At 35.0% G+C, this 13,742-nt stretch overlaps 1 protein-coding gene across 1 annotated transcript; it reads right to left on the reverse strand.

Annotated features, from left to right (window-relative positions):
• Positions 1 to 4,285: 4,285 nt before the first annotated feature.
• LOC109075071 (short transient receptor potential channel 2-like) lies at positions 4,286 to 12,389 on the reverse strand. Its single transcript, XM_042740081.1, has 13 exons — positions 12,375 to 12,389; positions 10,562 to 11,254; positions 9,528 to 9,731; positions 9,112 to 9,276; positions 8,736 to 8,910; positions 8,381 to 8,581; positions 7,528 to 7,690; positions 7,332 to 7,424; positions 7,040 to 7,232; positions 6,348 to 6,475; positions 6,134 to 6,203; positions 5,906 to 6,038; positions 4,286 to 4,617 (listed from the first exon to the last, which is right to left on the reverse strand). Exons 1-13 carry the CDS (start codon positions 12,387 to 12,389, stop codon positions 4,286 to 4,288), a joined length of 2,565 nt encoding a protein of 854 aa, XP_042596015.1.
• Positions 12,390 to 13,742: the final 1,353 nt, after the last annotated feature.

Genomic DNA, 13,742 nt, shown 5'->3' on the forward strand with positions numbered 1-13,742 from the left:
GATTACAGCGCCACCTGTTGGTCAAAAGTGATAAGTCATTTCATAATAATAGTAGTATTTGTATTTATGATTTTTCTGCTATTTCAATTACAATCATCCTAAAATTGCTGTAATTGTGAAAATCTATGCAAAGCTTTGACATATTTACACCAAAATTTGTATGTGCCATGGTCACATCACATTGACCACGCCACAACATAAATTTGGTAACAGCCCTACTCATTTGTCTGGAGTAATAAACCTTTAATTAATTCTAAACTATGAAATGTTCAAAAATGCTAATTACTTTTGATTGCATTGACCTATTGTAATGAAAGTGGTCTCAAATTATTCCTTGGGTCATGCCGACAACATACATATCAATTATGTCATAACAAGCCAAACTTCCTGTCGGCCATTTTGATTTATGTTGAAAACCTACTTTTTTGCACTCCTCATCAACCGCTGGTCCAATTTTCACCAAAATCAAATCAAATCATCTTCAAACTTTGCTGACAAAAAGTCATGGATTTCGTGTTGATAGACAAAACCTTTTTCGTACAGCTCTGCTACAAACTTTAGGCACGGTGCCATAATGACTCCACGGCTATATCTCTTCAAAGTTTTGACATAATGACAACAAACTTATTGTGTGCCATTGTCACTTCACACAGAACACACCAAAATTATTTTGATTACAGGTGCCACCTGTTGGTCAAAAGTGATAAGCCATTTGATCATATTACTAGTGATTGTACTTTTCAGCCATTTCAATTACAATTATCGTAAAATTGCTTTTATTAATCATTGTTGCACTTGGTGTGATGCTCCATGCCATGCTTAGCTCCTCAATTTGCCGCTGGAGTGCTTGGCCCCGTGATTGCTGCTTGCAGCTATATTTATTATTATTATTATTTTTATTATTATTATTATTAGTTTTCTGTTTTTCATTTCACTGAATTAATTTGATTTGATTTGTCTCCTTAGGGTTGGTATAATCTCGGCCTGCTTGTCCAAAACGGAGAGTCTCTGCCGTTCAGTGTGCTTTCTGAGCTCAATTTGCTCCATCTTCACTTAACAGACCGACAGACGCTTCTCAGCACCCTGTACCAAAGGTAAGACAACACCACAATCATGAAACATTCAGACTGCCATTATCCACTTCAGATGGCTCAGTTGTACTGTTCTAACAATCTATTACAGCATGTGTATATCTTTTCCATAGATGTAGAGAGACCAATAGCACCGATGCCTACCTCCCCTGCACACTGGCACTGTTCAGCGCACACCTGCATTCTTTACAACTACATCAGGATACTGCGATAAAGGTCTGTCTATTTTTGTCTTTAAAGTAGAAATATTGATTTTTGGCTGTCTGGACCAAAAGTGTACCGTAGCATAGAAAATTTTATGGAATTATAAAGCAGTCAGTCAGTCAACCACAAAAAAGAAAAGGGGGAGAAAAAAAACCAGCTTGAATGAAGTCCTTGTTGTTTAATTTGTTTAATAGTGTATAATCGCCTTATGAGGAAGCTCCTGTGGTTACTGTGTTAACATCATAATGATTTGTCTCTGAGATTGTCTAATGATGAGGGCCTAATTTTCACAAGTAGATGTTTCCTCTGTTCCTGTAGCTCATTGCCACAGTTTCAGCTGCAGTTGGAACTCTCTCTTTTGTATTTGGACTAATTAAAAGGAGGACAACACCACTCCACCAAACATCTCAATCCCAAACATCTGCTTCCAGCCAAACCCAAGAGGAGGAATCCAAGAAAAAACCTATATAAAACTCATAATATATACACAAACAATTTAAAATACTCTTTTTCCTCCACCAAACAAAGCACTTGTTTAATCCTCATTTTTGTGCCATTAAGCGATGCAGTATAATTACAAAACGCATTATAACTTGTAATTGAAGCACAATCTGACATTTAACAATACAGCGATGTGCATTGCATTTCTATTCTGGTTAACTTAAAGGAATAGTTCACCCAAAAATGAAAATCCTGTAATTTATTCACCAAGTTGTTCCAAACCTGTATGTGTTTAAATTTTAAAGAATGCTGGTAATAAAAAAAAAAAGTAGCTGGTAGCTATTGACTTCCATTCTATGGAAAAAAAAAAAAAAAATAATAATAATAATATGGAAATCAATGGCTACCGTCAACTGCTTTTACAAAAATTATTTTTCGCTCAACAGAAGATTGAGCTCATACAGGTTTGGAACAACTTGAAGGTGAGCAAATGATAACAGAACTTTCCTTTTTTGGGGAACTATGCCTTTGTTCAAAATTTTTAAAGTAAAACAGACTTCTTTGTAAATGATACTTTTTCTACAAGTACTTTTAAAAAAAAGTTACATTTTAAGATTTTTCTTCCTCATGTTTGTCACTTAAATCATCAGCATTCAAAAAATGACAAGTAAAATAAATAGTTCTTCTGAATAAAGTCATATTTTAAAATGTAATTCCTGTTGAAATCGTTGGCTTCTTGTTTCTGACGTGTCATTTCTTTGGAGAGTTCTGGCTGTACCACTTTGGTGTCTCAAGGCAAACTCATTTTTCCCCCTCTTGGAGGTACGGTGTCCCAGCGGGGGCCACTCTGCCTGTGTCTATTGAAAGAGTGCGAGGACTCCCCAGGCTTCTGCGCAGACTGATGCAAACAGCAGGTGTGCAGCAGGCTGTGATGTGCCCACGGCCGCACCAGGGCCCCGGGAACACACACCGCAGCTCATGCTTAATTAAAACAACACGAAAAACTGACTAACCCTCAGAGAGAGGGAGTGCACCACACTGTGTCAAGTGTCCAATCGTCCTGGGGATGGTAATCTTACTGCGTTTGCATTCAAATAATGTGATGCTTTCTGTGAGACCCCCATTCTGGTGCCTCGTCATGATTTATGCATTTCACTTGGGCTGACTTACAATATACCTAATGCAAAGATCTTTTATTAAATAGTTTTTCTAAATTGTTCAGGGAATATGTTGGACTCGGCACACCGTTCAATCAATGTAATAGCTAAAGAAACAAGTTTTAAAGTCCTCAATCATCCTGAGAAATTGCCTCTGAGCTGTCTTTCTCCCCGGCTGGCTTTTATGTGTAATTGCTGAACTTTAGATGATGTTTATGACTTTAAAAGGCACCAGAGGAGTGTGAGATATTTGGCATTTTCCAGGAATAGGGTACAAAATAGGGCTTGCAAGTCTTAAATGTAAGTCAATGTAAGTGAAAGGAGATGCTTAGGCTTTCAAAAATGTTTTTCCGACAAATCAAATTAAATAACAATAAATATTATTATTATTATTATTATTATTATTATTATTTTGCATTTACAAATGTTGCTTTGCACGGTAATTATGATGAACTGATCACTTTTTTATATATAACCATTAACACTGGATTAGAACCCAATAAGAATTTGACGGGAGGGGGAACAGATGTTTAATGTGTTCAAATATTAATGAGTAATATTTAATAGATTTTATTTTTTAGCAAGGATACATTAAAATATTACAATTTAAAAATTGACAGTAAATTATCAAGATTAAAAGTAAAGACCTTTGCAAAAGATTTCTATTTAATATTCTATTATATTATGTTCTGTTCTATTTTATTCTATTCTTCAAAGAATTTTGAAATATGCATGGTTTGTTAAAAAATATTAAACTGTTGTCAATAATAATGAGATGTTTCCTGAGTACTATTCTAACTTGTAATAATATTTCGCAATATTACTGTTTTTACGGCATTTACTTGATCAGAAATACAGTCTTGGTGAAACTGTTTCGCAAAACATTAAATAAAAATAATAATTATTATAATAAATAATAATAAATTGTTACGTTCATGGAAAGTGCTTTTTTTTTGTCATTGACAGAGTACAACAATGTGTTATTATTATCAAAGTACATTTTTTTTTTTTTTTTTTTTTTTTATGTTTTATTTTGGGAAAATATATATATTTTTTCTTACTGTGGAAATTTTCATTTAAGGTTATTATGGTTATGATCTTTTTTACGTACATGTGAAAATAGCCATAACATGTATGTATCTATTTGGAATCTAAACCACATTAAATGGATTTCTCTGTCTTATGAGGCATGGGAATGTAGATATCAATAATGATACAAATTACATATTAAACAACTATAGTATGTAAAAATGTATTTAGCAGTAATTCAAAGTGCTATGAATATATGTAGAAACTTGTGACTAGGTATTTTTCAGGGAATCTTCTACACTGCAACACTTCATTCTCACACACCAACACATCAGGAATTCTCAAAATCACAAAATTATCCTCTTACCCTCTCAACAGCTCCACAGGACCCCTCCTCGGGCTCCCCTCCCCCTCCTCTGAGACGATCCCTCCTGCTTTGATCTCTCCTTCCTTCTCGTCCTCCTCCTCCTCTGTGGGATGAGTACTGATGTGCAGATCTGTGTTTTCGCACCCCATGGCCTCGTTCTTATCAAAGTCACGGAAATTGTTCTTTGCACCTAAGATGTATTTGCCCAGGATGTTGGCCTGGTCCGGCTCGCTCTTGTGCCGCCACTGCAGCTTCTGGTGGAACTCCTGCATCTCGGTGTGCAGTCGGCCGACAACTTTATTCAGCTCGGTGATTCTGTTCCCGACATCTGAGCATCACAACAACAGCAGTTAGTAGCAAAAACAATGCAAGGTTCAGAACGGCATACTATTCATACTATTGGTGCAGTGTGGATTCGAATGCACATTTTTTCTCTATATATGAAATTCCTGGATATCAAACTACATTTTCCAGAAAAATTAGTTTTCTCACTTAAACTTTCTTCACTCATTATTTTGATTAGACTGGATGTTTTGAGGCATTTTTTTTTACACAAAATTGGATATAAAAAATGCTAATTCTAAGATAAACTGGCATTCAGAAGTTTGGGGTTAGTTCTTGAATTGTATTGTATTGTAAGAAGTCCCTTATGCTCCCCAAAGCTGCATTTATTTGATAAAAATACACTAAAAACAGTAAAATTGTGAAATATTATAAGTTTAAACTGTTTTCAATTGTAGTATTGTAGTAGTGTTTTTTTATGTATTATTTCTTTGATAAAAAGCTGAATTTTCAGTATCATGATCCTTCAGAAATCATTCTAATATGCTGATTTGCTGCTCAAGCAACATTTAATATGAGGTGTACTTTGTTCACATTAATTAACCGCATTAGTTCAAATGAACTGATGAAAAATATTTCAACAGCATTTATTAAATGTAGTTAACGGTGAGTTCAGCATTTACTAATGTGTTATTAAAATCATTAACTAACGTTAATAAAGGCTAAAAACACTGTAAAAATATTGTTAATTTACTGTTATTTATAATGCATTAATGCACTTTTTAATGCATCAATTAATGTTAACAAAATAGCAGTGTTTATTTGAAATCATAAAGACATTTATAATCTTAAAAAAAGATTTCTGTCACTTAATCAATTTATTCCTTCCTTGCTGAATAAAAGAGTTATAATACTAACCCCAACTTCTGCATGTCACTTTCTGAGCTGCATATATTGAAGTGTTTGAAGTTTGAAGTGTTAACTTTTACAACATCTTTACTGTTTCACATATTATAAAAAAAAAAATAATAATAATAAAAAAAATTGGTAGGCGAAATAAAGTGTATACTGAAGCGGAAGTATGATAGTGTGCCATTCCAAGCATTGGTGCTGATCCCAAAATGGTCATAAGTAACTGTCTTAAAACAAGTAAGTATTCATTTATCAGAAATTTGCAGTACACTTATTATATTCTTTAATTACAGGGACAGTCCCTCTGGAGAAACTTGTAATTAAATGTCTTGCTAAAAGATCAACTCATCTGGGGTTTATATATATAACTGAAATACTGCAAGCTTTTTGGATCATTACCTGATGCCGAAAATATGACTTACCTTTACGCTTGCTCTCTTCAAACTCTCTGCGTGCGGCTTCGATGTAGCGGTGCACTAGAGCCTTGGTCACCTGCAGGCGGTATGGCACTCTGCCCTCACCTTGACCTCCGCTGCTATTCAGGGTATTGCTAGACTAAAAAAAAAAAAAAAAAAAAATTGAAAAACACCTCATCAGCCAAATTTAACCAAGAATTATGTTGTAGAGATAGAATCCCCACAGATGCTCACCAAAGATGCAATGGAAGGATATTCTGGGGCTTTCTTGTTACTGCAACAGCAAATCTTTCGGCAGATGCTTCTACACAAGACCGGGAGGAACAGAAAGGTTGCATCTGGTTCTAAATGATCTAAAGTCTGTGGTAAAGAAGTGTAAGTTCACATATAGTCTGCATAAGAGATTACGGAGGTTTGATAGAACCTTGCATTTAGCAGGTTTTCTTACCTCAAGGTATAGAAGAGAGCCTTTGGAGATGGGATGATATTAAAGGGAGCTGGCATAGTAAGACCCTCTCTGAAGTAACTGAGGTAGAGTTTAGAGCGAGCAAACTTCCACTCGACATCTGCGTCATCCTGAGAGGAACATACATAAACATTGTCGTTCAAAAGTTCGGGGTTGGTAAAGTTTTGGTAAGGTAAGATATTGTTTTTAAAAGAAATCTCTTCTGCTCACCAAGGCTGCATTTATTTGATCATAAATACAGTAAAAACAGTAATATTGTTAAACACTATAACAAAAAAAAAAAACATCATCATAATAAATCGAGTCTTCAGTGTCTCACTAACACCCATAAATCAAAACTAAAAATTCAGAAACAATATTTCAGTCTTCAGCGTCACATGATCCTTCAGAAATCATTCTAATATGCTGATTTGCTGCTCAAAAAACATTTCTTATTATCAATGTGGAAAACAGCTGTGCTACTTAAAAAAAGCAAATTGTACTATATTTTTCAGTATTTTTTATGAATAGTAAGTTCAAAGGAATAGCATTTGTTTGAAGTATTTACTCAAGAAGAAGAGTAAATAAAAATCACTTTGATTTGTGGGTACCGAATTTTTTTTCCATCTCACTGGTCTACAAGGCTCTCTAATATTATTGTAACTCTTTTATAATGATCTTTTCCAGCTACACACCTCGATCCTCTGGAATGAATTGGAGATCATGGCAATAAGCATGTTGAGTAGCACTATGACGATGAGCAGTGTGAATATCCCATAGAAGATCCTTCCCACAAACTCAGCCAGAGCATAATCAGGCATGTCTATGTATTCCTGGTTTGCCATTCCAAACATGGTCCAGAAGAGGAAGTTAAATGTTTCATTAAATCTAAAATGATACAACAGACAACAGATTTAAGATGCATCTCCCCGGTGATTTCAAACCAACCAAACACATGTAATTACATGTAAACAAGCTATTAATCACCTGCCAAGATGTGGAGAAACAACATATGGGACGTATATGTTGTTTATTCCACACAAAAACGCGGTTCCGATAATCATAAGGATGAACATGAACCTGTAGAGCAAGAAAAGCATTTGATGAAAGTGATTTTAATGGTGTTCTCCTCTCATAGCTATACTGGACGCCCAATCTCAGAGATCAAACGGCAAGATCTGACCTCATCATGTCATCGATCATTCTTCCCATGGATATCTGCAGGGTTCCCAGGGATTCGTGGGCCGGCAGAATGTAGGCGAGACGTGTGAAACTCAGCATGCTGGTCACGGCGAACAGAGTCTCTGCAATCAGCTGAGGATCCTCCTGTTTCCAGTCCTCTCGTACTATTCAGAAACATATGATACAATTATATAATAATAATAATAATAATAATAATTTGATTTTATTTTTTTCCTGTATTGGTAGAAGAAGGAAAAATTCTAAAAATAACAATTACTATTATTACTGCTGCTACATGTGGAAAAAAAAATTACATTTCAAACATTATTCTATCATATTTAATTGCATTTTAAAATGTATTTTAAGTTAAATATTAATCTAATAAATTCTATAAAATTTATTATTATTATTATTATTATTATTATCATCATTAATTATTGTAACTGTATTTGTAATTATTAATAATAAAATAAAAATAATTATTACTATAACAATAATATTTAATTGTATTTTTCATCAATAATACAAAACATTATTATAATGTTAATATATAAATGTTATTATTATTATTATTACTATTATAACTAGTATTATTATATAATTTTATTATTAAAAATATGTATTATTATTATTATCCTAACTGTATTTGTTAATAATATTAATAATTAGTATTATTATTATTAAAATTAATTAATTAATTTCAACTATTTTATTAATGACAATGTTATACAGATAAATTATTATTATTGTATTATGCTGTATCTATCTATATTACTTTCAGTAAGTGTGATATGGATGGCTAGTTAAAAGAAAAAAAAAATCTGGTTAAATCAAGCCTCTATGTGAGATGTCACCTGTGTTGGTGAAATAGTCACACAGTTCTTGAGCGCTGGAGTCCTGACAGAGGAAATATCCCTTTAGCATGATGAGGATGCGCAGTGTGAAGGATGCCAGATACATGCTCAGAACCATCATATCCACAATGTTCCATAAATCCAGGAAGTAGCTCTTTAAACCCTCAATCCAAACTTCCTTACACTCAAACCAGAAGAAACCTACCAATGCAGAAAGATAAACACTCTATTTTAGACAATAATCATTACATTTACTCTCTCTAAATAAATCAAAGACAATTATTGGCTAGACTCAGAGATTTAAATGCCTATTAAGTGGTTTTCTTATGGATTTTTATTTGGCAGCGTGACCCACCAGCAACCCATATCATATGGAGAGAGTTATGGAGAATGTTCTGCTTTCGGGAGGCAAAATCGCTGCGGTAGATCTCCATGAAAATCGACTCCGTCAAGAGAGTGATGAGGAACCACATGTATGACGCCGAGTGTAACAGGAACTTAATCACGGGAACCTTCAGCAGTTTACCCAGCTGGCAGAACAAAGTAGGTTTTGTCCATATAAATTAATAAATATTTGAAATGTTTATAAAAAGTTATATTGAAGTTTTGTCCATATAAATTAATAAATATTTGAAATGTTTATAGAAAGTTATATTGAATAAGATCATTTGCATGGGCACATGGGCCATTATGATGTTATTTAATTGTTATCACCACTGGCTCAAATCTACCTTGGACTTAGGGGCGATCCAGTAAACCAGGCAGAGAAACGGCATAGTAATGAAAATCCCCAAAGACACCAGCAGTTTCCAAGCAGTTCGACTTCCCCTCCAACCGGACAGGCTACCGCACCAAATGGAGGAGAGCACTTGCTGGCAGATGGGATGAGTCACAAACTAGACGAGGAAAACAAACAGTCAGGCCTCCGAGCCAACTGTCAATCAATCAGACATCCCATACGGCATGAACGCAGGGGTCGAACGACTGACAGATGATGTTCACATGCCCTGTGCTCCTCCTCAATCAAAATTAAATAAATAATTCAATTAAATAATCAATCAAATTAAACTAAATAAAAAAAAGAGTAAGTAGATAGTGTCATTTTATCACATTTATCAGTTGCTGCAATTAAACCAAAAGGAAGTACCTGTTTTTGATTGTAGTTGACCGCCAGTCGAAGACGAGCAAGGTTTGGGATGCCTTCCTCAAAAGTCTGTTCATCCAGTTCTTCATCCTCGCTGTCATCCTCAGCACTGTTGAGGATGGTGGAGACCTCGCTCTGGTTCCGGCACATTCCCAGAAGCTCCACTGCAAACTCCTGACACAGCTGTTCCAACGCCAGGTACTGCGGCTAAACAGCAACAAAGAGTTTTGAGAAAGAAATGTTAAAAGTCAGTTAATAAGTGTGTTTACCAAATGCTGGTAACTATGAAAATATCTTATTACTGTCAAATTATGAAGCATAATCTTTGCAAGGACATGTATATAAAAAAAATTCAATGCGTCAGTTATTAGTAGCATATTGTCAGTGCTGGGCAGATTACTTTCAAATTGTAGTCCATTAATGATTACAAATTACATGACAAGAATAGTAACAAAATCTGGATTGCATATTAAGTAATCTAGTTTATCTAATTTTTTGATTACGTTTAGTTTACTTTTAGATTACTTTTGACCCAATTTATCACATAGACTTGAATGGGATTACTGTGTACCATATTGATTTTGAAACAAAAAAAAATAACAAAGAGAAAGAAATATATACTCCATTCTTTGTTATAAACACCATAATATGCATTAAACATTACATTACAGCAGGGTTTCCCAAACTGTATATAAGCGGTAAATTCATTTAGAAAGGAAAATTTTAAAGATAAATACATGAATAATTGGGGGTGAATCAATGAAATTTGAATAATTTACTACCATTGTGTAAATATATAATCATGTAATCCATAAAAAGTAACTGTAATCTGATTATGATGAACATTTTAAGACATAATATAATCTAATTTCAAGTACTTTAATTTTTGGAAACTGATTATGCAATCTAGATTACATGTAATCATTTACTATCCAACACTGACAATTCTTAGTAGTTCATGAAAAACAGACAATTGACATTTTTTTTTTTTTTTTTTTTCAATTTTTCTATAAATGAATGAATTTTTCTTCTCTCACCTTAAACTCTGGTTCTTTATTAGAGAGTTTGCGTAGTTCTCGGCTGAGGTGGAAAGCGCTGAGCATGGCGTCTTCTGAGGTGATCGACAGATACGCGCGGCTGGCGATGCCTCTGTATGTATTTATACGGGACAGCGAGAACTTTAGCAAATCGTATTGCCGGCTGTTACGGCACTCCAGGCATGTGCACGAGATGGAGTGAGGCAGAGGAATGTCATGACCTCTCTGGGTAAGCATAGTTACGATCTCATAAAGGTCCTTTTGGCAGGCCAACGTTAGTGGCGTCACTCCTGGTGCGAACTGAGAATCGTCAATGGAGTGGTCGAAGATGGCCATGCTGAAAGAACGAACGTCCATCTTGTTGCCTTTCTCCTGATCCAGGCGGTCCAGGAGGTGTTTGACGAATCTGGGCTGGTTGGTGTCGACGGCCACCAGCAGAGCCTCGTGGATCTGACGGAAGTCAAACTTGACGCCTAGCAGAAGGGAGGTCATGATGTCTTCGCTGCCCAGTCTGATGGAAAGGTTCAACGATTCCCTCCATAACCGATCCTCAGACTCGTCCAGCTGGCGGATGATCCCGTCTCCAAGGGAGAGGAGACTGTCCACCCAGGCCATGTTGCCCTCTTGGATGGCAGGGATCAGCTCTGGTGGAAAGTGAAGCTTCTTGTTCACAATCTCCCGCCAGTTGTCTGGCTGCTCAGAGAGATGGGACACAGAAGATATTTAAAAACCCTTACCAAACCATCATTAGAGGGTGAAATAAAAGCAAACGCAAAAAAGCAAAACCAGGGTCCAATTCTGTATAATACAATAATAATACATAATAAACAATAAAGTTTTATTGACCCTGCACACTTTTTTATAATTGCACTTTAAAAAGTTTGGGGTTATTTTTAAATAAATTAATACTTTTAGTCCTCCATACAAGAATGAATTGAGCAAAATTGGCAGTAAAGATTTTTATAATGTTATTTAAAATTTTAATTTTATTTATTGTTTTTCCACATAGATATTAGCCTAATAAATGCTTATTGAACACCAAATCAGCATATTAGAATGATTTCTGAAGAAAAAAATATTCAAATATTTAAAATATATTAAAATATTTTAAATTCAAATAATATTTCATAACATTACTGTGTATAAAATTTCTTTTTGGCCTAATAAATGCAACCTTAGTGAGCATAAGGCAATTTGTAAGACATAAGACAATCTACCGACCGAACATTTTTGAACAGTAGTGTATATATACTAGTGCTGTCAGATGATTAATCGTATCCAGAATATATACATGTGAATATACATGTGAATATTTTCAAAATATATGCTGTATGTGTGTGTCTTTATATATATACATAATAAATATACACTGTACACACACATATATTATGTAAACAAAAACTTTTATTTTGGATGCGATTAATCACAATTAATCGTTTGACAGCACAAATATATACCTAAATGATGTACTAAATTCACTGGATGAATAATGAAATTTCTAAAATGGACAGTTCCAACTCTTAATTTCCAATTGGCTGAGCTGTTTTCAAAGTCGCATTCTACATTATATTAATGTGTCAAGCTACTATGTTGGCTGGCAGCCATAAACTACTTAAACATTGTTATCTTTTACCATATTGCTGTGGTTTTATAATGGCAATAACCCATTCAATTCCATCAGTTACCATGATTTTTACCACAGGTAGGGGCCTTTTAGACCCTCTGCTTTGCATTGTGCCTAAAACCACCCATTACTTTTGGCACTTATTGCATTTAATGCCGGTCAATCAAAACCTTTAAATCTGAAACTCACCGTAAGGTTTTCCATGTTCTTAGTGGAGCACCCCAAATCAGTAAACTTCTTTTGAGAAATACGTTAGATCAAAATAGTGAGCAGCTCTCTCATGTCAGCTTGAGAGATGAATCCAGAAAGGAACAATATGCTTGTCACCTCCAAGACCTGTTTAGTGATTTTGTGCTTCTGTACAAGCCTTGTTTTTGTCTACTGATGTCTCATCTTGTTCTGGGAATTAGCCTGTACCACCCACTCAGCACCAATAACAGAGATGCTCCCTGAGGAGAACACTCATTAGCACACAGTACTGTTGCATTTCATTTGGATAATTACAGTTTTAGTTCTGCTTTTACAATACGACTTTTGTGGCTTAATAAGCTGTTGAACTCTTATAACGTTAACGCTAAGGAAACATTCTCCCAAAAATGAAAATGTGCTGAATGTTTACTCACCCTTAGGCCATCCAAGATGTAGATGAGTTTGTTTGCTCACTGGATCAGATGTGGAGAAATGTATTATTACATCACTTGCTCACCAATGGATCCTCTGCAGTGAATGGGTGCCGTCAGAATGAGAGTCCAAACAGCTGATACAAAATTCACAATAATCCATAAGTAATCCACACAAATTAGTTTATGCCATGTGAAGTGAAAAGATACATGTTTGTAAGAAACAAATACAACATTAAGATGTTTTAACTGTTTTATACCATTGCTTCCCACTAAAATATGAGTCCTCTATTCATAATATTGCTTTTTCCGATTATGGACTGGTATTTTGGCCAGAAGCAATGGTTTAAAGTTAAAATGCCTTAATGATGGATTCGTTTATCAAAAAAAAAAAAAAAAAAACACAGCTTTTCACTTCACAAGATGTTAACTGATGGACTGGATTCATGTGGATTATTGTGACTTTTTATCAGCTGTTTGGTGTCTAATTCTGACGGCACCCATTCACTGCAGAGCATCCACTGGTGAGCCAGTGATGTAATGTTACATTTCTCCAAAACTGTTCTTTTGAAGAAACATCTTTGAAGGCCTGAGGGTGAGTAGATATTCAGCAAATGTTCATTTCTGAGTGAACTATTCCTTTACGATTCTTGTCATGCTTAAAAAGGTGATCTGTACCATGCAATCTTCCATTTACTGTAGTGCAAGCCAGCTAGATATTAGGTTCTCTGTTTCCACAGTACATGCCAACAGCATTGCTTGTACCTTGTCAAACTCGATTGAAGCTAAAACTTATCTGGACTTGATTAGCATGGGAAGGGTTTCTCTGAAACCACACAAACAAAAGCATTAATCATTAAACAGCCATGTCGCCGCCATCTCAGTCGTCATGATAATCAATTGATCATGATCCTTTGCCACTTCTTTTACCGGCCTA

The sequence above is a fragment of the Cyprinus carpio genome, chromosome B15 (genome assembly GCF_018340385.1).
Source record: "Cyprinus carpio isolate SPL01 chromosome B15, ASM1834038v1, whole genome shotgun sequence".
In the NCBI taxonomy this organism is placed as follows: domain Eukaryota; kingdom Metazoa; phylum Chordata; class Actinopteri; order Cypriniformes; family Cyprinidae; genus Cyprinus; species Cyprinus carpio.

Coding starts and splice junctions, on each gene's coding strand:
- LOC109075071 (XM_042740081.1), bottom strand. Junction 9,732..10,561: donor ATAAAGAACCAGAGTTTAAG/GTGAGAGAAGAA, acceptor GTTGCTGTTTAG/CCGCAGTACCTGGCGTTGGA. Junction 8,582..8,735: donor CCATATGATATGGGTTGCTG/GTGGGTCACGCT, acceptor CTGCATTGGTAG/GTTTCTTCTGGTTTGAGTGT.